Below are 27126 nucleotides of genomic sequence, written 5' to 3'. Positions count from 1 at the left end.
ACAACGCACATCACACGTCATCTGGTCTGTGTCGTACGCCTCGGGCAGTATATGGAGTACGTGGTTCGTCTCCGCTCTTCCATCTAGACGAGCACATTACGTACAGGTGTAGGTGGACGCTATAGCGTATTTTAAGTTACGGCAAGTTTTGTACAGTGTTTTATTTTGTGTTCCTTTTTTTTCGTAATAATGAGATTATAATTTTTAAGGATCAATTTGTGTTTTAATTTTGGATTTTAATATGTCTGCCAAACTGACGTCTGTCGACTCGTTGTCCGTCTCAAGCTTTCAAACGTCAACTGACAGGTAAATATAGGCTCAAATGTTACTGGTGCAAGAATTGATGCACTGTATGAGTATGCGTATGTGGCTCTGGGCAAGACACTTAAACGGCGATTGCTCAAATTCTATTGTTCCTTATGGGTTGTCTTAAGTGTCATACATACATTACAAAAAAAGAAGAAAATATAACCTACACGTTAAGTATGTGGGTTAACTCATCAAGCGGAAACAAGGTGTATAAAAAAGAACACCCGTGTTGTAACGACTACCGTTGCCCCAACACGCGAATATATAAACAGTTTACATTTATTTATTCGATCCAATATTTGGCACAACTAACTCGTCACACTTTACAGCTTTCTTCAACCGGCGGTTCGTAAAGGAGAATACCCCGAGACGGTATACACCTCAAACTCGTATAACAACATTCTCTTGAGCGGTTTCAACGCCCTAAGGTTTGACAACCTGCTGTGTGACGTCACGCTCATCGCGGGGAATACCCGTTTCCCGGTACACCGTGCTTTGCTGGCAGCATGCAGTCCGTATTTCAAAAGCATGTTTACAAAAGACAGCCAAAATGGTATGTTACTCTTAAAAGCAATATCGCCGATTATGGTATGTTGTAAATCGGTCAAAATGTACAGCCCAGATCGGTAGAAATGAAGGAACAAAGTACACCTGGTTCTCAGAATCAATCGAACTGCGCGGAATTAGCAGCGATGGCCTTAAACATATTGTGGAATTCATGTACACTGGTAAACTGCCCATCAGTATGAAATCAGTGCAGAATATTCTTGCAGTGGGACGACATATGCAGGTACGATTAACATGTACAGAGACTATGGAACATTGTTAACTTTTAGTACAATATCCACACTTTTTAATTGAGATTTTTCAACACTTTTTATCCGTAGCGTGTTTTAACGACTGTTATTTTGCTGTTAATTTCCTTTTTATCGTTCTTTAAATAACATAACCTTCGCTATTGTTTGGCAAAAGATAAACTACAAGAGATCACATAGATCTAATGCATGAGCACGGTATAAACTAATTAGCATAGTATTAATTACCCCTATCACTACAATGGTCGACTGAGATCGATCAAAAACAAATCAAAAGTAACCAACAAAGCGAGTTTCAGTCGCCATTGGTGACTGTGGAGCAGTAGATAGAATGCATTTAGTCGTGTATTAAAACTCATTAAACTTAAGACGTATAAGGAATGAAAGTTTGGTAAAGAATATGTGTAAATTCGCTTTGTACAACTCCTGTACCATATGTTGACATGTAAACTTACACTAGTTAACCTTGTCGTCGCTTAAAGACGTTTGCTTTTGTGAATTTGGATAAACCGTAATCACGCAGTATTATAGGTGATGTTAGAAGTTAATATTATTCATAATGTGGCGCCTGCATAATGATTTATCGCGAGCAGTAAACTAAAAGAGCGAAGAAACGAGAGACGCGGTGTTTATACCGAAGATAACGATAAAAAAAGGCACTCGTCTATGCTTCGGTGCACACACGCTAATTGTGCGGTTTTAAATCTGAAAATTTAGTCTAAAAATTATAAATATATATTACGGTTTGATTTCAATAAAGGATTAAAGAAAATGCTAGAATGGAGAATTAGGATAAGTGCGGAAAAAAATCGTCCTATCAGCAACAACAACAACAAAGCCAAGAACAACTGTTCGACGAAAAAGGATCTATATGACCACTACTGTGCTCAATAAATTGAGTTTTTTAAACTTTAGAAATAAGTTATAAATGACATGATTTACCCCCAAGCATAATATGTGTCATTTTTAATTTCAGATTCAACCTGTGCTAGACTTCTGCATGGAGTTTCTGATTTCTGCAATCGATGTTAACACATGTGTGGACATTATTCATATTGCTGAGGTGTTTAGTATGGCTCAATTGGAGGAAAATGCCTATAAATATATGCTGGAAAGGTAGGTCTTGTTGTGCTACTGTGATTGCTCTCATACACCGGGGCCAGAACATAGTGAATAGCGTTCCTACCTCTACTCCAGAGGTAGTGGGTTCAAGGATTGTCGCCGGTACTATTGTGGGCGTATGTGTCTTTAGACAAGACACTTAGCGAAAATTTCTCAAACTCAGTGGCCACTACTGTGTTATTCAAACTGTTAGCCATACGGAAAAAAGTCAAAGTTACATTTATGGTAACTCATAAGCTGGCTCAAGGTGTATGAAACAGAACATCCGTGTTATAATAATTGTTATTTCCTGGCCATGCCTAGGTAAAACAAGTTACATTCATTCATTCTGTTCCTTTGCAGGTTTCCTGATTTCATAAAATCAAATCAACTGCAAAAACTCACCTTTGAGAACATGAGTTATCTTCTTGACAGCAATGACTTGAAAGTTATGTCGGAACTTGATGTGTTTGCTGCAACACTGAAGTGGATTATGTACGACCATTCAAGGTATGTTGTCTAATGTTCAAGAGACGCAGATTATTATAGAAGCCAGTGGTTCTGCCAAGGGGTTTGAAGGCTGTAACCCCTACTCCCAAAACAAGATTAAAAAGAAAATAAATCTTTTTTAATTTTTTTGGATGTGCCCCTGATTGGATACCTCCCTTGTAACTGTAGAATACTAACTCAATGCTGCTATCATTACGCAAAGCAGAAAATGGAAATTGGTCTAATCTTGTAGGCACTTGACTTGTATAAACTGTTAGACAGGTAGAAAAAGACATTATAAAATGACATAATGTGTATAATATGATATATCACGGATTAACTATACAACTCCCAGTTGCCCAACAGCACACATATGACGGTGAAGATATATTTTAGTAGCAGTCCTATGTTTTAGACAAGCATTTATTCGCAAACTGATGGAGAAAATTCGCTTTCCTTTGATGCCCCCACGTGACTTAATGGTTCATGTTAACGTGGTTGACTTCATGAGAACTAAATGCAATGACCTTCTACTTGAGGTAAATTTTATTAATATAAATCTTCATTAGTTTAAACTGGATCTCCTACTTCATGTTTATCTATGTTACTATGCTGAAGAATTTGAAGTTGAAAATACTTCAATATGTTTTAATAATACAGTCAACCTAGGTCAATTGTACCACATCACAACCAAGCTAAACTGGTCCGATTAAATGGGTGGACAGATTAAACATGACGATTAAATGGGGAATATTGCATTAATAAAATTTTAGTTAAATAATCATGTAATAGTTATCACGATCATATTTATTCTGTTGTAACATTTAGTACAAGTTTTTTTAAACACCGGTTGAGATATGATCACTTAGTGACTTAGTCTGTTATTTAAATAGAATCCACCTGAATTTACATTATTCCGCATCATGTAGTCAAATACCCTTTTCATGTTCAGGCAAGCAGTTACCACATGCTCCCTCATTCCCAACCTATTGTCCCGTCATCACGAACAAAGATAAGATCAAGCGATACGAGACTTGTTGTACTGGGTGGAGCTGACAATACAGATGAAGTCTCAAACCAACTGAAAGGTAAAATGGTCAACATATTGGGCATAACAGTCATGTCTTTTACCCAAAATGTTATTGTTTTCCTTTATTATCAATAAGCATGTTTTACCAACCAACTGTTGTTTTACCGTTACAAAGCGTCTTTTAGCTTATGTCGCTTTCCTGTTCTTCGTTATTGTGACCAAAGAGAAAAAATAGATTTGAATCATTTATTCACATTGGTTGTAATACTGTAATGGGTACTAAGTTTATTGTTAGGGCATTTTGAATAAATTAAGAAATTTATTTTATTCTCTTTGATCATGATAACGATAAAACAAAAGTTGTTAAGAGACGCACAAGAACACATATATATACCCACAATAGTAGCAGCATGGAATCCATATTGTCTTAACTAACTATGGCACTAATAATTTTTTAATTTATCAATCAAAAGTATAAAAATAACTTAAATATGTTTCAGTATTCAATCGTGAGTTGACGGCATATACGCTTCTACCAAGCATGGACACTGGGGTGCATTCTCATTCTGTTGCTGTTCTCAACAACTTTCTTTACATTCTTGGTGGTCAGAATCATTTTGAAGAAAGAGGAAAAACATCAGTGCCTACTGTTACAAGGTTGCTTTTTATCTGGTTTATTTAAATGAATGAATGTAGCTTGCTCTATCTTCATGTGGCCGGAAAACAACAGTCGTCATAACACTGGTGCTCATACACCTCGTGCTCATACACGTGGTGCCAGCAACCTCATTACCAAGCAAACCCCAGAACCCATTACTTCTGGGTTAAAGTCTGCCGCCTTAACCAATTTTCCACTGTGCCGACTGTTTTAAAAAGCAGTTTAAACACATCAACAAAATTGTAAGTTTGGTAACGTGTGGATGGTAGCCAGTGGCACAGAGGCACTCCGGTTAATACTCAATGCTGCTACCAATTGGGCAAGACACTCATGTGTTTATGGCTGTTGTTCCATCCCAGTGGTTCTTTGTGGGTTGTGGGCCCACACAGATTGTTTTTCTGCTAGGTGTACTGAGCAGGCTTATTTTCCAATTATTTGTAAATATATTTTAACCATAAGCAATGATTTAATGACTGTTGTTTAGTTGCTATATTCTGTCTTTTCGATCTATATATGTTTCAATTTTGGCTACAGTAATCGTAGAGACAATTAAAGTTAATATTATTATAATCAACCATCCTTATCGCAGGTATGACCCTCGGTTTAACACCTGGATGAAAATAGCGAACATGAACGAGCAGAGAGCAGGATTCCATGTAAGTGCCATACCTGCTTATAACAGACTGTATGCTGTGGGAGGAGTTAACTCAGTTGGTCGATTATCTTCAGTGGAATGTTACTGTGTGGAAGAAGATAGATGGAAGTACGTGGCATCAACACAGGTAAGAAGTGGTCACTAATAGGTTTGTATAAAAGGACCATACAGGAAGAACATAATTACAAAGTTACATACGTGGTAACTCGTAAGCTGGTACAAGGTGTATTAAAAAAACACCTGTGTTATAACGATTGTCAGTTTTTGGTTCTGTAAGGATAAAACAGTTTAGTCAATGGCACTTACATAGTTATGGATCCATATTTTAATTTAAAGGTCAAAATTATTATCCAACTTTCACAGAATGCTTTGTGTGATCACAATGGCTCCGTACATCGGGACAAGTTGTATGTAAGTGGCGGTTTCAGTGACGGTCACTTCAGCGATGCCATGTTATGTTACAACCCCAAACATGACATATGGGAGCGTAGATCACCTCTGCAGTTTCCACGTGGCTGGCACAGTCAAATAACAGTAAAAGATAAGTAAGTAATGAATATATGTGATATATTGTATGTACCTTAGTGTGTTGTGTCATAAGACACCTGTGTATAACAAAATAAAATGATTTTTTATGTTTCCCAAACTGACAAGAGCCTCACCCATATAGAATAGGAAATAAAGTTGACGTATTTCTGGGCAATTATATTTTTTTATATAAGTTTGAAATTGTTAAGAAATTTATTTAATAAAGAATGTCGAGCAACAGGGAAAGATAAGTATTAAGTAAGTCTAAAATTTTCTGTATACTGACTTAATGCACTCTTAGTATATTTTAACATCATTCAAGAACTTTTTTTAACCGATCAACGTGAAGTGTAAACTCATCGCTACTGTTTTGTTTTACTAATAAGATTTTACCAATACTTCAGGATTTACATCATTGGTGGAAACACAGGCATCAACAAACGAGTTGACGTGCTTGACACTGAGGTTTACAGCCCAGATTTCGACCAGTGGACAACTGTGACACCGATTTCTATGGGACAAAGTGAAGCAGGGGCATGCCTGGTGAGTAAGAGGCCCTTAAATGTAACTTGTAACTTCCTTTGTCCTTGGCCTTGCATGGCCAGAAATGGACAGCCGCTAGAACACCTCATGTGTTTTTATGCCTTTTAAACCTAAGGTAATGGGTCAATCGTGGCCCGAATCCCAGGACCTTTAGCATGCCATTCTATAGACAACCCATTATTCATTGTAACAGCTTGACAACAAAATCTTTGTGGTTGGTGGATATTGCTGGTCAGCTCGACGATGCATAAAGGTGATTCAGACCTACGACCCTGAAAAGGATGAATGGGAAAGGGTTGGTAACCTTCCTCGTGGCTTGGCTGGGCTTCGACTCTGCACTCTCACGTTGCCACACCACTTGGTGCGCTAGAGGTCCACTTTTATAGTATATAGCGTTTTCTGCAGTTACTATAAAAGGGTGGGGAAAGATGGGACACCTTTTCATTCAACTTTTCTCTTTCCATTCGGTAGTATATAAAGAATTTTTACTGAAAAATACACTCGCATCCTCACGACTCGGAAATACCGTTGTTAATACAGTCCATAAATATGGGATATACAGGCGATAACGGTATCCCATCTTACCCCCCGTACTATAGTAGGGTGGGAGAAGATGGGACATCTTTACATTCTATTTTCTCGTCCCATTTGGTAGTAAACAAAGAATATTCAAAGAATTATTAAACCATATCCTCACGACTCCCATGGACCGTTGTTAAGTGTTTAAAACACGATCAGGATATTGGGATATTATGTGCTTAAGGTGTCCCATCTTCCCCAAACCTACTATATCTAGAGTTTTGCGCGTTCTCCGCGATTATTATTTCATATGCGACAGCTTGAAAAAATGTGCACTTAAGTATCAAGGAGCTGACAGAACTTTATTGGTTAAATTTGTTTTACGCAAACTTCGTGTTTTAGATTTTTATATTTACAACAGCATCGTGCCTATAGCAAAGCTTACTATTAGAATAATACATTTCACAAAAAAACAGCAGCGCCCATTGTTTTAAATACTTTGTACAATATACTCTTCTTCCATGAGTGAAGGAGTGTCTTTCTGGATGCTGTTACGTTTTTCAAATTTTCCAATCGAAGCCGTAGCTTTTCTATATCTCTGTCGATAAAGTTTATGTAAAAATATTTAGATAAAACAGTATACTTACTGTTCAACTTAATAATATAGCTACTTTAACCGGCTTAAACTGAGCTGTTACTTTGGTCTACGCTTTTTTACAGCCCAGTGTCACGATTAGTATTTAAACTTTATATGGTTTAGACATAGTATCACTTCAGTATACTATTGTTTATGCTTATACCACTGGAGGTATATTGTTAACAAACAAGTTGCATACTTGTTGACTCGCAAACAAGTTTTCTGATGTACGTATTACATCGTATATTGCGCAATATATGCCGTTCGTGCTGTAACATACCAAGCTAGGCGATGAAATATATGATAAAAGTTAAGAACCCGTTCCAAGTTAAAGTCCCAATGGCGCTTACCTCTCTCAAAGAGCCTGGGTAAAGTAACAGCTGGTAAACCGCGTATGCCGGCACACAGATACACGAGGATAAACACATGCACCAACCAATCGCATTCGCCCAGCCTGGGTACTCGTATTCTCCAATTTTTAACGGTTTGTACTTTATGAGGAAGAACAGAAAAACTCCCTAAAAATGAAAATAGAAAATTAAGTCACAAAACTACTTCTATTGAAAACACGACAGAAATTTTTATTTATCTCCTCGAATAAGATAGTGGAGATCAAATTAATTGAAACAACGAAGAGAAAGGAATTAGCAGCAAAACGACAGACGTTAAAAACAAAAGGCGTTGTTGCTAAAAAAAAACGTTTAAATAGTTACATTGTATATACTGTACCGTTGTTAAAGTAGGAGTGGCAATGACCCAACAAAACTTTAAGAACGCAGATGGATAATATCCGATCATTTCTTTTATGTGCTCGTAAAACTTATCGGCTCCGTAAATCCAACCTATAGCGATGGATTGCATGGTCGCTAGAAACAACAATGCAATGCCACTGACTGCGTAGTTGTTAAATATCTCGAAAACGTAAATTCCGCCCTGCAAAAGAACGAGAGTAAATATTCTACCTAGCTTTAGTTTTATACAGTACAGAATTGACATGTACAAATGTACTGTTATTTCTCCTACCAGGCATAATGAAAATAATCCTTCAACGGCTTAACTATAGTATAAAAAAACACGGCCTAGATATCTTTAGTTCGCCATGAAAAAAAGTAGTGTATTTCCATATAGTTGCGTCTACCATACAATCCTGCAAGCTGACAAAAAAAGACAAAACGTCGGAAATACACAACATATTTTAACACCAGATGAGCCGTTGAAAGATTATTTACAAGTTTAGTATACAACTTTACCTCTGTCATGAAAACCAAGCCAAATACCAAGAGAACAGAGCAAAGGCAAGCATTGAATAATTCTCTGTTTCGGTTTGCCCACTTCCACGACCCGCATATTATGGTAACAAATCCTTCCAGGCAGCAGAACTAAAGAAATATAGAGTAGTAGGGTGGGGTAAGATGGGATATATTTTCTGGCTTCCGACAAAACAAGAAGCCGTTAAAGTGTTATTTATTCTCTCTTATAAAATACTGGGACCACCACTTTGGGTATATATACCAACCACAAATTGAAAATAGGCTTTGGGTTTTATAAAAAGGTAATGATTCCGAGCCCATGTATGCAGTTGAACTTACCTGACTGTCAATCGCTACTGTTATAATCATAAGGAAGAACAAAGCATTCCAGAGGTGAGGTAGGGGTAGCAATGATAAACCAGAAGGATAAATTTGAAATGCCAAACCGGGACCTGTAGGTATAAAATATTAACAAGAACTAGGCTACTAATATTAGTATGTATACATAGGTTTAGGAGTATGTAGTTAATCTAACCAAGAAATAATAGGTCTTGCTATAGATGGCAATCGAACTGTCGGAAATACACTACGTTTTTTTCATACCAGATGAGCCGTTGAAAAATTTTTTTCATATTATGCCTGGCAGCAGAAGTAACAGTATATATACGAATTGTGTTAAATACCTGAGGCAACAACATCCGATACGTTTTTGTGTGTCACCTCTGCTAAATTGCCTAAGACGCTGAATATGGCGAATCCCGCTATGAATGACGTCATTGAGCATGACGTTGTCAGTATGATGGTGTGCCTGGATGGAAAAGTTAAGTATATAGAGGTCGAGAGAAACGTTGAGCATAGAGATTTGTGGGGATTATAATAAGCATGATGTTCTCTAATAACATAACGTAGTTTTTACTTATCTCTTCGGATACAGTATATCAGATAAATTAAAACAGCAAAGAGAATGGAATTAGCAGCAAAACGACAGTCGTTATACACACGCCGCAGGTAAAAACTACTTGAATAAAAGTATGAGATAAAAGTGTGGCTGATTAAACCCGCATCAAAGTGTAAGTTAACTCATAGCGAGTCGTATTTATAATTAAACCAAGGTAAGACGTAATTAGAAGAAATAGAAGAAATGTCCTACTGCAAAGCAGTATACTATGGTTATACCAAGACTACTTGTTTATAAATTTATATACAGTAAATTACTTGTAACAGTCGATGTGAAAATCATTATAACTTCCAAACGCCACAAGAACGGTGAAACAAATAGCGTAGGAGTAACAAACCTGGCTCCCAGCTTGCACCCAAACCTAAACAACATTTATCGTTACAGCAAATGAGTTTTAAATCTACATCTTTATTTCTAATATATAGAAAGTGGTATTTAGTGTTAAGCAGGTTTTTATTGGTTGTTTTGAGCTATATAGTACTGTGGGGTAAGGTGGGACAACTGTATCACGTAATATATAAATGTCCTGATTGTGTTTGAAACAACGGTTTATTGGAGCCGTGGGGATAAGGTTTATATTCTTTAAATGTTCTTTTTTTGCTTCCAAATAAGACGAGAAAATAGAATGAAAAAGTGTCCCATCTTTCCCCACCCTACTATACTATTACTGCACAAACTATTTTCGCCGCTATCCAATAATCACCATCGCGTTGATAGACATGAGCCGCAGGCCCAATCGAGGCGTCGGCGCTTTCTGTTTAACTTTACCATTTGGATGCAGTTTTGAATCTAAGTAAGCACTTACAGTTCACTGCAATACTGTACCTGTTTCAGCTGACTGGTTATTTTTTTAATTCTGAGGTGTATAGATTGGGATTATGGACAGTCCTTGTCAAGTTCTAACACGTGAGTACATACGTTTAGATTTATCTTTATTATTATTTAAATATGTGTGTCGTTTTGCAACAATTTAATTAAACCATGCATGCGTGCGTTTTAGTTACCCTTTCAGTTAGAAACCGCTAAGATTACCGCAAGCACTGTAACGGACCAATGTAACGTAACATATATGCGTAAAATGATTGCGATGTTTATAGGGAACACGATAACCATGTAGTGATTCCCTCGCGGTGGTAAGCTGGTTGCCATTAAATGCAGTTCTTACTGTAACGTATATTAGGATGGGGAAACATGGGACACATTTTCATTCTGTTTTCTCATACCATTTACTAGTAAACAAAGAATATTATTGTTTAAAACACGATCAGGATATTCTATTTGAACATTATGTCATATAAAAGTGTCTCATTTTCCCCAAAGTGCTATATATATATTACAAACGGGATTTGTCTTTCTTACGTTTGGGTCTTGAAGCTTGGTTAGATTCGGTTGGAGGTAGTAACGAATACCTTCTGCTGCGCCCGGTAGTGTACATCCACGAACTAACAATATGGCCAGGACAACATAGGGAAAAGTTGCAGAAAAGTAGACCACCTTAGTTGATATTTATTTGTAAGTTGATAACGACGCTTATTCATACACACATGGAGTTATAACAGGGTTTAAATGTCGCGGCAAACATGTGGCAACTTTTATCGTAGTTTGCATAACCATATATACGAGCCAATGCAAGTTACTTTTGAAACGTTTTAGGTCGTTGCTTTTTCTGTGTGATCACCGCACTATACGACCTAATACATATTGGTCACTGAGTGGGAGAATTTAGTATTGTGGTTTGCGTGCTGTATTTTACCCAAGCACGCACGTTTATACAAGTTAGTATTTACCTGCCCCACTGTGGCCGATAACTCGTCTTACCTTGCCAGTCGACTTTACTCCTTTAAAGATGCAGAAATAGATGAGCACCCATGCCGCAATTAAAGATAGCACCATTTGCCAATTGTCAATAGAGCCCATGGTTTCCAAACCAACTGACTTTCGTAAGACGTAACGACTGCAATTAATATAAAGCATTACCTCAGGCTTTGGTTTTGGCTGGATTTCATCAGGACACCGTTTCGTTTGATCTATATAGTACGGTGGGGCAAGACGGGACATCTGTAGCACATAATATTCAAATACCCTGATCGTGTTTTAACTGATTAACAACGGTCTCGGGAGGATACGGTTTTAAAGTTCTTTAAGTACTTTTTGTTTACTACCAAACGCGACGAGAAAATAGAATAAAACGGCGTCCCACCTTTTCCCACCCTACTATATTTAATTTGGCCAGAAGCTGTGGAAAGTTTTAACTCAGTTCGCACTCAACATGTTTTGCTTTGTTATCAGAACATTGTTATTTGTTTTATCAGCTTCAGTTGAAAAAATTCTTAAAAATCTGGCCTTCAACGATAACGTAAAACAACATACAAATATGATTAATATTCTTACTCCCAAAACTCAATGATAGGCAGTTCTTTATGTAAACTTATGTTCGCCGACATTGTACCGTTTAGAAGAGTGTCGTAAGTTATACACGAGTTCGTGTTCCACCAATTGTCTGCATAGTATGTTCGTAATAATAAAACTTGTTTTTTTAATATAATTCTGCTTCATTTTTTTTATATAATATAATTCTGCTTCAGATTAAAGTATTGTGAATTTTATTCATGAGTTATAGAAAATCGATATTGGATATAATTTGTCAATTTCGATATCTTATTGGAGAAAATATATTGAGCCCTACTACATAATATATAGTGTGTAAAATGATATGAAGAATTGTTACGAACGAAATTTTTATTTTGATTTCGTGCTTCAATATGAGTTTCATTACAAGTCTTTGCTTTTATGCATATAGTCGAATATATATCAGTCTAAAATTTGTTTTCTTTTTTCTCAATGTTATGTTTTACATATATTTATTGCTTTTTAAATGGGAAAAATATTTTCTGGCGAATGTTTTGTGATCTTGAAATACAAAAAGGTCACAAAATAAACGTCAGAAGATCTCTTTCAGATTTAATTAACGTATACACCTATTGACAACAATATATGCAACAGTTAGTTATTTATCTTTATGTACCTTTCGCACCAACGTTGAGGTCCAGTCGTATAAATATAATAAATTAAGCATAATGTTACCCATATGGTTGAATTACTGTACATGCGATTGATTGGCTGATGAGATGCGATCTTCGCCGAACTTTTGCTGCACACAACAACACAGTAGTCAGTTACGCCGCGCTTTTAGACTTACCGCAATGCATCCAAGGTAGAGGGCGAGTGGTGAAAGTATGTACCAAATAGAAGATTCCCCAAGCCATGACTGTAATGTAGTAGGTACACGAGTAGAGACATATAGCTGCACAGCCGAAACCGATTCCCTAGAAACAGATAAGAAAAAATATTAATTATAATGGCAAACCATAAATTAGGAACGGTCAAATTGAGAGACATTTTAACTTGTAGAAATTCGTACATTGTCGCACGGCCAATACTTTTTACTTCAAACGGTTCAATTTCTCGCGATTATTTAAACTGATAGGTTGTTTTGTGTGTGTTACTTTTAGATAACATTTTAGCATTTCAATCTATAAACAAATTTGATTTTTCGTTGGTATATGGCATTTTAATGCCATTTAATTATCCTTGCGTAACGAGAAATTTCAATCACCATAATATTACTACAATACTGATTACTCTTGATTACGTGTAGGTGTTGTTAGATTTAGCTTTTATTTTAAAAATCCTTCGGTTGACTAATTTCTTGGAAAGGGGATTTACAAGATCATGCACCTTTGCGATAATTACTATAACATTAGTACAATACCGGTTACTCCGGATTGTACGTGTAGGTGTTGTTAATTTTAACTTTTATTTTAAAAGTCTTCCGGTTGATTAATTTCTTGGAAAAAGGATTTACAAGCCGCACCTTTGCACCTTTGCGATGCTTCGTTGCGTACTGCCTGTATCTTATTACGTGTTTTTGTCGACTAAGAGATAGCAAGGGGACAAAGTTTGGTCAATCCTTTACCGTTTAAGGCCAAAAAGAGCGACCAACGCAATCAATACCGGTGTGTGGTCTTACTTTTATCATAACTGTTTGATCGAACCGCTTTACAAGCAAAAACCAATATCAAGTTAAACATAAATCGGTTGTTGAACTATATTTTGCGAGTTCGTTACACCAACGGTGTTTCATTTCCTCACCTTCATTAACGGTGATAGGTTCCAAGCATTAACTGCTCCCTCTCGGGTGTATTGACCCAAAGCCACTTCAAGAAAAAGCATCGGAAACCCGCACAGCACAGCGAACATAATGTACGGTATGAGAAACGCCCCTGTTAATAAAGTACTGTGGGGTAAGACGGGACACCTTTAGCACATAATATCTAAATATCTTGAGCGTGCTTTAAACAATTAACAACAGTCTATCGCAGGGATACTGTTATATAATTCATTAGTAGGCTATTATTTTTTTACTACTAAATGAGACAAGAAAACAGAAAGAAAGTGCGTCACATTTTCTTACCGCCACCATAGGTGTAAGTAATGTAAGGGAATCTCCAAATGTTCCCGAGTCCAATCACTGCTCCTAGATGCGATAAGAAAGACTCTGTCGTGCTACTCCATGTCTCACTGCAATGAAACAAGATCGTTTGTTTGTGTACGCTGTTAAAACTAACAGTATTTGAATACTTTAGGGTAGCAATCGATAACGTTAGCACCTAAAATGTCACAACAACAATTAACAATTAACGATGCTTTTTTAAGTCGTGAGGATGCGGTTATATAATTATGTAAGTATTTTTAATACCAAATGCGACGACCAAATAGTACATTAAAAAACGTCAAAAGTCCCTCACCGTTTAGTTTTCTTTTCCCCATTTTGTATCTCTTCCACGGCCAGCGGCATCTTCTCGGCTTGTGCGTTGCATTCGTCGTTCAATTCGTAACCTGGCTTCTGGGTTGGCTCTTTCGCCATGGTAATTCACTTTGCGTTGTTCAAGTTAGTCTTAATAAACTGCAAAGAACATAATGCATAGTAGAGTGGGGTAGCATGGGACATTTGTAGCCAACGACAATAGGAAGTGTTATTAATTGTTTCAAACACGATTCGGAAATATTTTTGGTGTTAACGATATCCCATCTTACACCACAGTACTATAATATGTAAGTGGAATAAGATTTATTATCGAAAAAGATAAACCTCCTGCAGGCTATGCATCTTACAAATGCTGCATATATACTGCAAACACATGATCAACCTTTCCGAACGGCGCTACTAAAAGTCGCGTGACCTGTATAACCGCTGACAAAGCATGAAACGATATGTTAAACCTAGTTAACCTTGTTTTTTACTTTGTACAACATTCCAAAACGTCTTTCATCGCGATTCTATTGCGCATCGTAAAAACAAGCGATGAGTAAATATTGAAATAAACCGTAAACCGTGAAACAGGGGTAATGGGGCAAACTCTATAACCAATATGTGTTCAAGAAAGGACCTCACCCATTAAGGGAAAAAAAGATACTGTGCTATCGCATATATTTCTGCTAAATGTTTTTTACTTGAATCAAAATTTATCATTATTTTCTATCTGTTATACATAAACTTATGCACGACCTATTTAGCAGGCCATGCATCTCGAATTATTCCCATAACCCATCTTATAGTTACTATACGTGCTTGCTGCTAAACCTTTTTAACTGTATCATTATTTTCTGTGTGTCCTAGGTAACTGACACATCATGGCCTGCTTAGTCGGCCATGCATCTCTTGCTAGTAAATAAACGTGTTGTATGCCTGCCGACAAAAATAGTTTTAACCCTGTTTTTTTCTCAAATAGATCTATCATATCATTCTCTTTCAGTCCAAAACATCGCCATGACTTAATTGTTAACCTGATGTTCAAAATACTTTCGTACATAAAATTTAACTTAACGAAGATTATGTTTAACCATAGTATGCTGAAGTAATTGCAATATATATATATATACGTATGACGGTTTAAAAGAGATCTATAAACTACAGACTTGCATTATTACTAGCGGGATACCATTTTCAGTTATACGGTCACGCTTTTTATCCGAATAAGCGTGTTTTAACAACTGTTGTTTTACCGTTACTACCTGCCTTTTCGCTTCTGTGAACTCTCCTGTTCTCGGTTATCGTTACCGTGACCGAAGAGTTTTCGTTACCGTGACCATTCATTCAGTAGCAGACACATGTACGCTAACGAGACCACGTGACCCCTTTTCGGAAAACGACAGTCGTTATCACACGGGTTTAACACCTCGTGCCAGCTTACGAGTTACCATGTTACGAGTCCAGCTTACGAGTTACCATGTATGTTACTTTGTGAGTGATTATTATTATTTTTTTTTATGTTTTGGCTGATAACTTGGACAACCCATTAGTGACCACTGGGTTGGAGCAATTGTCGTTAAGTGCCTTGCCCAAGGACACATGCGCCCACAATGGTAGCAGCGACAGGCCTTGAACCCATTACCTAATGGTTACAGGCAGGCGCGCTAACCACTACGCCACGGCGCCGGACTTTCATATCTCGTGCTACCTGTGGTCAGTGAATCAGCAAATAGGTCGTCCAGAAAACTTTCGTTTAAGCAGAGGCCATTGTATATATGCTACTCTATGGTGATTATTTCCAACCTGGCTACAAATGTAATTTCTTTACGCAAACGATCAGTCAAATTCGCTAAACTACTAAAAATGTGTCACTGTACACTATACACTAATTTTCGCGATCTTTTTCCGTATATAAACATATATATAAAAATGCTTATATACGGACCTTGCACTGTTATACTGCACTGTCTGACTGAACTGTCGGGCGAAGTGCAACTGTGCACTCATGCGTGAAAAGTGGTCACGTGGTCTCGTTAGCGTACTATTACTTCAGTATACTATGCCTATACCATATGGTCGGAGAAGTCATATGCACTACGCGTGCAAATGAGGTCTACCGACCGGTACATTAAGTGGTTATGAAGTATCACTTATAACAATACCATACGCGTATCAAACCGACAAAACCGATATCTAAAATTCTATATAATAGGGCGGGGGAAGATTGGACACTTTTTCGTTCTATTTTTGTCCCTTTTTGTCCTCGATTCTTTTAATGGTAGTAAATAATTTTAAAAGTGTATCCTCAAAATTTCCGTTGTTAATTAATCAGATTTTCTGTACTAAAGGTGTCCCGTCTTCACCCACCTTACTATTGTTGGGGGTGCAATATCATAGTTTAACGGTCACGCCTATCTTAAGGTAACGAATATGCTACAAATCTTTCTGCTTTGCTTCTCAACCCTCCAAAGTTAGATGCTTTGGGTTTAAAATTTGCGTGGCAGGTAAAAAATTCTAGAAACACTCAAACACATATGCTTATAGATGCATGCTGTGTAATGCGTATAAACCCAAATTTCTTGGCTCCAATTCCGTGTATAGATACATACTAGACCATCACGATACCCAAGGTAGCAAACTGGCAGGCCGAAATCTCGTGGGGTGGCAGCTGGTAAAACTAGATCATAGACCGAGCTTTGTAACAATGCGCTGAGTTGTTTTAACATATTTGCTTGACGTGCATGGGCCATATCATGCCCACAAGTCCTGTTAATGTGCTATAAAAGGGCTAAGCTGCGGTTTAGTTCGCTAGTCGCTGACTAGGCTATACTTAGGAGTATTTTTTGTTGTGCTGTTTTAATGTTTGTACGCGCGCGGTGTCCCTTGAGTTTATATTACAGTAAGTAAGACACTACATTGAGTCTCGCAGAGTACATATAGTAGGGTCGGGGAAGATGGGACACCTTTCTTCAAAACTTTTGTTTAAACGATTACGGAATTTGGAAAAAAAAGGTGACCCATCTTACCCCACAGTACTATGCTATCCATTCGTTCAACCTACTTTCTGCTGCAACAATATAACATAAACACGCATCTATTTTAAAACGGTTACATTTATAGACATCGTGCGCTACAACAGATTTCATTTAAATTTACAATCGCGAAATCAAGAACGCAAATATATAATATATTATTACATAGGTGGCGAAAAAATAATGCAACGAACGACATCGGGCCAAACCGTGCTGAAAAATTAGGTCAAATATAAGACTTTAGATGAGTTACTCTTTGTTTGGTTCTTGGGGTGTCTTATTATGGATGGTTCGTATACTTTGTATTGTAGATACTGGATATTGGTCGGCGTCCTGCTGCAATACTTTGAGGACATACTCGTCGCAGTTAGTGATCACAAAACGGTGCTTGAACACTGAGGATGGTTTCATGTTAGTTACATATTGTTGCTACTATGGTAAGCATTTGTATATTCGGCTAAGTAAAACAGTAACTTATTTATCCTGACGTGGCCGGAAAACGACAGTCGTTATCACACGGGTTTAACACCTCGTGCCAGCTTACGAATTACCATGTATGTTACTTTGAGGGTGATCATTTTTTGGGGGATTTTTTTCATTTTTTATGTATGGCTGATAATTTGGACAACCCAGTAGTGACCACTGGGTTGGAGCAATTGTCGTTAAGTGTCTTGCCCGAGGACACATACGCCCACAATGGTAGCAGCGTCGAGCCTTGAACTCATTACCTCTTGGTTACAGGCAGGCGCGCTAACCAATATGCCACGGCGCCAGATATATGATAATTTATAAGCTAGTACGAGATGTGTGAAACAGAACACCCATGTTATAACAAGTGTCCGCCCCCCTATTATAAAACAAATCACATTCACATTTATCACTGCATTTCTGACTACCTTGGATGGTTGCACCGATCGCAAAATCTCCAGGCCCATAAAACTCCGGGTTCTCCACGTCCGATCCGGGCTTAGATATCCTCGTTGCCTCCAGAAACTTTCCGCCAATTATTCCGGAGTTTCTCTGCGGAGGTTCAAAGATGCTGATCATGTCATCTGAAAGACGGTACGAGATGATGAAACGTCTGTTCCTGTCTTCTTGTCGAACAGAATCCTAGAATAGAGGCGATTTAGGTATGACTTTTGACAAGTACATATAACATATATATATTTTAAAATGCATTAAAATGTTTTTTTTACATGTATATATAACATATTTTTAATATGTGAGTTTTAAGATATATATTTTAACATGTAAGTTTTTCATAGACTCTACTTTTTAAAGTTACATTATGCAAAGTTGAAATTTATGGGGACAGAGTAAAAGGTATTATGTTGAGACAAAAAAATAGACATGTTTTAACAACTGTTGTTTTATCCCTATATCCTGTCTTTCAATTTTAAATATTTTACAATCTTCGCTACCATAATGGAAGGTAAATAAAAGATATTATTATTATTATTTTGGGTCGCAACCACACTTTTTAATAACATTTTTTCCACACTCTTTATCCATGGCGTGCTTTAACAGCAAAACACTCCTGTTTTGCTATTAATTCCCTTCTCTTCGTTCTTTAAATAATATGACCTTCGGTGTCGTTTTTTAGAAAATAAATAAAAATTATATATGTTATGTTATTGTATAAAGGAACTTAATGAATCATCTTAATTTTACCATGGCTGCTTCGTATCGCAGTATCTTGTGATCATTCTCCAACATTTTAATGAAATCTTTCTTAGGTGGTTGGGGGACCAAACTCAAGCAGTTTTGAAGGGAATCTTCCAATGAACCAAAGCCATTGTAGGGTGGCAGTTCCTATGGATAGTTTGTGTATCATAGGTGGGTAGAGAAATATTCTGTTACTTTTGCTACCAGGCATAATGTAATTAGTCTTTTAATGGCTCATCTGGTATGAAAAACAGATTGTACTGTATTTCCCTTTTTTTGACTTTCATTTCCTGATGAAGTCTTGCCAGATGGTAGGCGAAACATTGGAAATACACTACGTTTTTCATACCAGATTTGCTGTTGAAAGGCAGAAATAACTCGATTAAATCTAGAGTGTATAGAACTGACCCCTTAAATGGATCAGGAAAAATGCAGTCACTCGTCCAGGGGAAAAGTATTGATTGTCACGACTCTTTTTTTAGGATAAAAACTTAACTTAATTTTTGCTGGCTGCTTTATGGAGAGTGTTTGTTTTTTATATATAATAGACTCTCAGTTACCTTAAACAAGTCACACAAAAATTTTGGAACATGATTCGAACTGCTAAATTGAATGTTAGAGATACTTACCATTTTTGGAAGATCATTTGCCATCCCTGTGACTGGTATTGGTTGAAATGTTTGCTGGCCCGTCATTACTCTGTAGTAGCTGTAAAGAAGATGAAGTTAAAGTTTAAGCAAGTATTTATTGTCTTTTATAAACCACTTTTGTTTCTCCGGTGTCATAGTTTCAATTTAACATTTATATTATGATTGCCTTAAGTGAATTTACCACATAGCTTAAAAGAAGACATTCTACGACAATGAGGTCCTAAATACTGTGGAACCTGAGTTGACCCATTATCCCGACAGTGGACACCTAGGGTACTACTTCATGGTTGCACCTCATCAGTTAAATCCTGCCGCTTTCCAAAAGGTAGGCGACAGGGAATTTTACAGTAATGCATAGGAGTACTAAAAATGGCTAGTTTTTTTATTGAAACATTATTTATTCTTACTTCTTAGTGAAATCATCACAATCATAGATGAGTAGACGCCTCCCGTTGATGAAGATGGTTTTCCCAAGTTCGAAATCTTGAGGAGTGAACCATTGCTTCACTTCATGGTCAGTCAGCTCCATTACAATCATTGGAAAAGATGCTAAACAAAATATTGGAGTGAACGAAAAAAGTATTTTCTGTTGAAAATATAGTCATAGGAAAGTGTTGAGTGTTGCAAAAAAAGTTATACTGTGGGCTAAAAAAATTATTGTATTTGATTTTTTTTATAACAAAGCAATAAATGTATTAAATGATTGAATGGAACTTCTTTATCCATACATGGCAGGTTAATATCAGATATAACAGGGGTGATGATTCATATTCTCCACAAAGTAACATACTTGGTAACTCGTAAGCTGGTATAAGGTGTATGAAGCAAAACACCCGTGTCATAACGACTGTCGTTTTCTGACCAAGTGAGAAAAACCAAGTTTTATTTATCCTTACAGTGAACATCATTTCGATTTTTCGGGAGTCTTTGTCTTCTTAGCAGGACTGGAAATGGGTCGTGTCCGTCATTTGGTTTGTGAACCTCCCTGATCTCAACTGTGTCGTCCACGAGGAAATAATGGAGGACGTACGGCCTCATCTCACCAAACATGGAGTCACGGTCGTCCCATACACAGTAAAATCGGAGAACCTGTCAAGTGTAAGTTGTGGCTCAGCCAGGGAGTTTAGGGCGATCCCCATTTTTTAAACAAAGTTTATTAATTTAGAAAAAGTAACAAAATATTTTTTTTATTAAAAAAAGGGATCTTCTAAAAGTGCTGCCATACCACAATTTAACATGTATATAAACAGCAACAAATATGGGGTGTAGTTAGGTAAAGACATTATCCCATACCTTTCTATCAAGTTCCAGAAACTTCTTAAGTTTGTCGAAGTCCGACCTAGTTGTGTAAGAACGCAGTGGTTGCTTTCTACTTTCAGTGTAAGGATCTTGTGGGACGGATTCTGGTTGATTCAATATTAGACCTTCACTCTCCATGAAGTTCTGGTAATAGAAAGTTAAAAGTTCGGTAAAGTTTATTTAGTGTCAACATTTTTCACTTTTTATTAAGTAGAATCTACCCTGATGAAAATAACCTGAATAGGATGTTGAAACGTTGGTTAGCAAAACTTTGTGCCAGTAGATCCAAAATATGAAACCTGATATTTCTTGCAGTAGTAAATTTGTATAGGTCCATTACTATTGCTTGTGTATGTGTATATTGAACCCCAGCTTAGTTTAAGTGAAAAACAAAAATCACACACAAAGTTGAAGCGCACAAGGGTAAAAATAGGTGCAAAAAAGTTTCATTTTAGTAAAAAAATAAATAATATATGTATTTTTTTTAATTTCAGAAACTTAGTATTATTTTTTAGTTAAATCCTCTTTAATAAATGCTTCCCTCAACTAAGTCAATGGGACTTACTGCGGTAAATTGATCGCAGTTGGTGATACGGAATGCCTTGCCATAGAAAACAACATTCATCCCAAGGTTAAGGTCTTTCCAATGCCAGTGGTTGCCCTGATCATCTTTTGGCAAACGTTGCCTCTTAATAAGCTTGCCCTGGAAAAAAAGTGTTTGTTTTATTTAAAACAAGACTTTGCAGATGCAGGAAGAATGGTTTTCACTGCAATTTAGAATATTTGCATTTTATTGCAGAACTCGCAAAGGAAAACTTTCAATCAGAGTTGAATTTCAACCAGAACTTACCACAAAGCTGTTCCATGAGCTCAACAAACATTTATTGTAATTGTGAGACACTGTGAACACAGGCTTCTATTTTAATCGCTTTGTTATCTGATTTAATTGTATTTCCAGAATAACTTCACTTTATTATTTCAAACTTTACTGTTGATGCTTACTAGTAAATAAAAGGACTTCTACAGCTGCATTTTGCTACAGATTCGTAAAAATTCATGTATAAATGCTTGAATAAAAATTATACAAAGCACTTGTTTTAGCAAAACTCCAGTAATAGTAACCATTAAATAACAGAAACCAGGACAAACTGGATCCGGTTAGCATCAAAACTATTCTCATACCTGGGGCATCCCCGAATTCTCAACATGAGGTTCCACAACAGAGATGCTGTCGTCTTCGAGATAATAGAAGATTTCTACCGGACGTACTCTGTAGAACTCCTGTGGTGACTCGTGGACAGTTTCTTTAAAGTAGCCCGTGAATTTTAACACCTATACAGAAATGTAATGTAAAGCAACGACATTGACTAATTAAAAGATTAGTATGATAACATAACATATTATATGAGGCCTAAAAGCATTCATTTTATACCCTATATATATGTAGTGTATATTTGGGTAAGGATCTGGTGCTACAAAATCTGATCCTGACTGTATTTCTTTACACAAGCATCGTTCAACTCTGTAAGCACCAGATCAGGGTCAGATTCTCTTAAATTATTACAGTTATTTATAACATATATATATATATATATACCTATTATTTATCTCTTCGGGTACAGAAAATCAGGGTAATTAATGCAAGAAGAGAAAGAAATTATCAACAAAATGACAGTTGTAATACACACGCATCGAGATTTGCAGGTAAAAACTACTGGGTAAAAGTGTCAAAATAAGAACGTGGATGTTAGACCATATATACATATAGGATTTTTTCAAAGATCTTACAGAACTTAGAAAAATGCAAAACAGTAAAAACACAACAAGCCAAATACCTTTTTGTCAAAAGCAAGATGGGCTGGAACGAAAGTTTCAGGCGGTGCTTGCTTAGCTTGGCCATAAGTTAAAGTCGGCATTTTATTTGCAAGTTCATCGAGTTCTGACTCCGAGAGTTGATTGTAAGTGAGTCTCTCACCTCCAAGACCAACACTTGGTGAATGTTGTTGTGCGTATCCATTCTTAAACTTTAGAGTGTTGGTCACATGGAAACGTGATTTCTGCAAAAACAAATCACTGAAATCAGTGCATCACAATAAAAAGAAAAATAAAGGCACTAGTGAAGAATCCTTCAGCACGTTGTAGATTAGGCTGGTGGAAAGTGTTATAGGTTGGTGATAGGAGTTAATGGTTTGGGGTAGGGGCTAACTGGTTAGTAGTTGGTTGTTACGGTGAGTGGTTAGTAGATAATGTAGAGGAAATTATTCAGTAGCAAGAAAAAAAACAGATTGCCGGTAATCCTTTAGCTGGTGGCCACCTGAAATTTTGGTTTCAAAATGTTCCATAGCCCTCACTGATACCTGCTGTCTAATTTTTTTTTCAAAAAAGTCGGGCGTTCGTGTCGAAAATTAACTTTAAAAATGCGCGAAAACATGCTTCGTCACCGTAATTCGTCTGATTTGCGTAAGGTTAACGATTTATTACGTCACAATCGCGGTCTGTTACGTCACAATAGTGGTATATTACATACGTTACAGCCTTGTTTTTTCCCACTGTTTTAACGTAGGAATCAAACGTAACAATACGCATTCTATGACGTAATAATCTAACCTTGGTTTAATTCATAACTGCTGGTGTGGAAAATACGGTGACGCAGCACGATTTCGTGCACTTTCAAAGTTAATTTTCGACACGAACGCCCGAGTTTTTTCAAAACAAAATTATACAGTGGGTATCAGGGAGACCTAAGGAACATTTTGAAACAAAAATTTCAGGTGGCCACCAGCTAAAGGATTACCCAGATTGCCCATGTAATTAGGGTATTTTACCTATTTAAAAATATTTTAACAGTATATTTTAACATAAAATATTTTAACACAGGCATATTAGTTATTAGTTACGACAGTATGTATGTATAAAACCTACGGTGGGATCTTCAAAAGTATTTCCTGGAAGGAATGGTAAACCTTCCGCTCTTGTCGTTGCCATGCTTTAGAACTAGTCAAACTATTCCAGCAAAACAAATTTAATTAAAATACCCAACACAAAAACCAGAAGGTAAAAGCGATGGTTTCAAGAAAGCAACAATGAGCTGCCTTGGCAACCGTTGCTATGACTCTTGTTGTCGTCTAGCGGATTTTTAAAACAAACTTTAGGGGCTTATTGATTTTCTTCTGAACAAAAGTCTATGTTTTTTCCATGTTTTGTACAAGATTTAACCATGTTCTGTTCAAAATGTTTTAAGTAACAAATTTCCATATAGACGTCAAAATTGTCAACTTGGCCATTAAAAATGTCAATTCGGATGAAAATAACAGACGTAAAACTTGTCCTAGAGGCGTAGTGCAAGAAATCGGACAGGCGACAAAAGAAATAGACACGACACACACTTTTGATATGGCATTGGCAGTCGCTGTTCCAATAGTTTAAGACTTTATTAATGGAAATGAGCTGTAGCACCTAACCATTCGTATCAGTTTAAACGTTATAAAGATTCCGTTATATGATATGTAAATATTCTTTTACTCAAAAATAGTGCGTAAATAATCTTACCTTAATGGAAATTTAAAAACAGATACGATTTCAGATTCCAGTAAAATGCTATGGCGTCGTGGCAAAGTGGTTAAGTGCGCCTGTTTGTAACCCAGAGGTAACGGGTTCCAGACTCGTCGCTGCTATAATGTGGGCGTTTGTGTCCTTGTACAAAACACTTATTGGCAATTGCTCCAACCCAGTGGTCACTAATGTGTTGTCTAAAATTATTAGTCATGCATAAAAAACTAAAAAATAAGTCATGCCAAAAAAATTTTTAGTAGGCCATGGCTGGCACAAGTGTATGAACACCGGTGTTATACCGAATGTCGTTTTGCGGCCGACAGTCGTTTAGGATAAAGTAAGTTACATTTATTCAAAGTTAACAGCAATTGCTCCAGCCCAGTGGTCACTAATGGGTTGTCCAAAATTATTAGTCATGCATTAAAAAACTAAAAATATATATATATATATATTTAAATAACCACCTATAGAGTAACATACATGGTAACTCGTATAGGCTGACACGAGGTGTTTAAACACCGGTGTTATAACGAATGTCATTTTGCGGCCGACAGTCGTTTAGGATAAAGTATAAGTTACATTTATTCATAATCAAATACAGGAACAAAATGCAAAGCAGTAAAAAAACATGGGACACAACAGACTAGTCGGTGGACATTCTAGTAGAAGCCTCTTATTGCCCAATTAAAATTATCAGAAGGTACAAATTTAAAATTATCGAAACATTTTAAATTATTAATTTACGCTTACCTGGCAACCGTCTTACTTCTGAACTCATTTGCATGAGCAATCTTTACCACGAATACACAATTTGTGCAAGTTGAATCTTCAGGTCCAGAGATGACACCAGCAACAAAGATAAAAAGTGCTGTTTTTTTGTGTGTGTTTTTTTAAATTTGTTTTTGTGTGTGTTTTTTTTTAATTTAAGATTAGTTTTAATTTAAGGTTAGTCAGGAATTAATATCGTGTCGCATTAAGCGATTTGTTTACGAAGTGGGGAAACTGTACAAGAACGGATATGGGAGCTGACTAGATCTTGCTTTAATTTTGGTACACCATGACTGTAAAAAAATATATATATATACCACGACTGTGATAAAAAAAATCAGTACACCACGACCGTGATAAAAAATTCATACACTACGACCGTGATAAAAAAAAAATAAAAAAATGTGTACTACGACAGGGATAAAAAATCAGTACACCACGACCGTGATAAAAAAAATGATACCACGACTGTAATAAAAAAAAATAAAAAAAATTATACTACGACTGTGATAAAAAAAACAGTACACCACGACTGTGATAAAAAAATTAAAATTTTTATACCATGACTGTTAAAAAAAATTTTGGTACACCACGACTGTGATAAAAAAAATTAAAAAACTGTTATACTACGTCTGTGATAAAAAAATCAGTACACCACGACTGTGATAAAAATTTTGAAACACCACGATCGTGATAAAAAAATTTTTTTTTATACTACAACTGTGAAAAAAAAATTTTTGGTACACCACGACTGTGATACAATTTTGGTACACCACGACCAAAATAAAAAAATATAAAAATTTATACCACGACTGTGATGAAAATTTTGGTACACCACGAATGTGATAATAAAATTAAAATTTTTATACCACGACTGTGATAAAAAAAGTTACATTTTTTTATAACACGACTGCGATAAAAATTTTGGTACACCATGCTGTGATAAAAAAAATTTATACCACGACTGCAATAAAAAAAAATTTATACCACGACTGTGATAAAAAAAATTTAAAAAAATTATATTACGACTGTGATAAAAAAAGTTAAATTTTTTTATAACACGATTGTGATAAAAATTTTGGTACACCACGACTGTAATAAAAAAAATTAAAAAAATTTATATCACGACTGTGATAACAATTTTGATACACCACGACCGTAATAAAAATATAAAAAAATTGCACCACGACCGTGATAAAAAATCGGTACACCACGACCGTAATAAAAAAATTACAATTTTTATCCCACGACTGTGATAAAAATTTTGGTACACCACGACTGTGATAAAAATTTTGATACACCACGACCGTAATAAAAAAATCAGTACACCACGACCGTAATAAAAAAAAATAAAAAAATTTATACCACGACTGTGATAAAAAATCGATCCACCACGACCGTAATAAAAAAATTACAATTTTTATACCACGTCTGTTATTAAAATTTTGGTTCACCACGACTGTAATAAAAAAATTACAATTTTTATACCACGTCTGTTATTAAAAATTTGGTACACCACGACTGTGATAAAAATTTTGATACACCACGACCGTAATAAAAAAAAAATAAAAAAATTTATACCACGACTGTAATAAAAATTTTGATACACCACGACCGTAATAAAAAAGATAAAAAAATTGATACCACGACTGTGATAAAAAATCGATACACCACGACCGTGATAAAAAAAATACAATTTTTATACCACGACTGTGATAAAAATTTTGGTACACCACGACTGTGATAAAAATTTTGATACACTACGACCGTGATAAAAAAAACTTAAAATTTTTATACCACGACTGTGATAAAAATTAATACACCACGACTGTGATAAAAAAAATTAAAATTTTTA

General features: G+C 36.2%; 3 protein-coding genes and 1 long non-coding RNA gene across 8 annotated transcripts; 2 read left to right on the top strand and 2 right to left on the bottom strand.

The window, feature by feature from the left end:
* Positions 1–147: 147 nt before the first annotated feature.
* Positions 148–7125, top strand: LOC149740776 (kelch-like protein 9). Its single transcript, XM_089872721.1, has 12 exons — positions 148–306; positions 639–862; positions 927–1099; positions 2101–2240; positions 2589–2735; positions 3130–3253; positions 3667–3802; positions 4245–4401; positions 4992–5184; positions 5421–5602; positions 5990–6128; positions 6322–7125. The coding sequence occupies exons 1-12, from the start codon at positions 242–244 to the stop codon at positions 6496–6498; spliced, it is 1857 nt and encodes a 618-aa protein (XP_089728847.1). The 5' UTR covers positions 148–241; the 3' UTR covers positions 6499–7125.
* Positions 6991–14494, bottom strand: LOC149740775 (sodium- and chloride-dependent GABA transporter 2-like). The gene is made up of 14 exons (XM_089872722.1): positions 14301–14494; positions 13967–14073; positions 13645–13775; positions 12692–12818; positions 11884–11992; positions 11311–11446; positions 10852–10986; positions 9750–9853; positions 9218–9342; positions 8874–8986; positions 8535–8663; positions 8014–8217; positions 7635–7802; positions 6991–7245 (listed from the first exon to the last, which is right to left on the bottom strand). Exons 1-14 carry the CDS (start codon positions 14417–14419, stop codon positions 7138–7140), a joined length of 1815 nt encoding a protein of 604 aa, XP_089728848.1. The 5' UTR covers positions 14420–14494; the 3' UTR covers positions 6991–7137.
* Positions 14495–17402: 2908 nt separating this feature from the next.
* On the bottom strand, positions 17403–24059 carry LOC149740773 (EF-hand domain-containing protein 1-like). The gene is made up of 11 exons (XM_089872723.1): positions 23874–24059; positions 22787–23008; positions 22134–22283; positions 21517–21654; positions 20946–21095; positions 20549–20741; positions 20060–20201; positions 19632–19710; positions 19009–19149; positions 18234–18447; positions 17403–17732 (listed from the first exon to the last, which is right to left on the bottom strand). Exons 1-11 carry the CDS (start codon positions 23934–23936, stop codon positions 17587–17589), a joined length of 1638 nt encoding a protein of 545 aa, XP_089728849.1. The 5' UTR covers positions 23937–24059; the 3' UTR covers positions 17403–17586.
* On the top strand, positions 18328–22227 carry LOC149740774 (uncharacterized). Of its 5 annotated transcripts, none has more exons than XR_016384432.1 (7): positions 18328–18467; positions 19074–19173; positions 19841–19977; positions 20067–20231; positions 20551–21098; positions 21751–21843; positions 22087–22227. It is a non-coding gene; the product is annotated as an uncharacterized LOC149740774 (long non-coding RNA). The 5 variants fall into 5 exon arrangements; XR_016384431.1 differs by having other exon boundaries at positions 20551–21120; XR_016384430.1 differs by lacking the exon at positions 22087–22227 and having other exon boundaries at positions 21751–21982.
* Positions 24060–27126: the final 3067 nt, after the last annotated feature.

The sequence above is a fragment of the Ciona robusta genome, chromosome 2 (assembly GCF_009617815.1).
Source record: "Ciona robusta chromosome 2, ASM961781v2".
Lineage (NCBI taxonomy): Eukaryota > Metazoa > Chordata > Ascidiacea > Phlebobranchia > Cionidae > Ciona > Ciona robusta.
The sequence above is the reverse complement of the archived record's forward strand: the minus strand, read 5'-3'. Positions and strand labels throughout refer to the sequence as shown.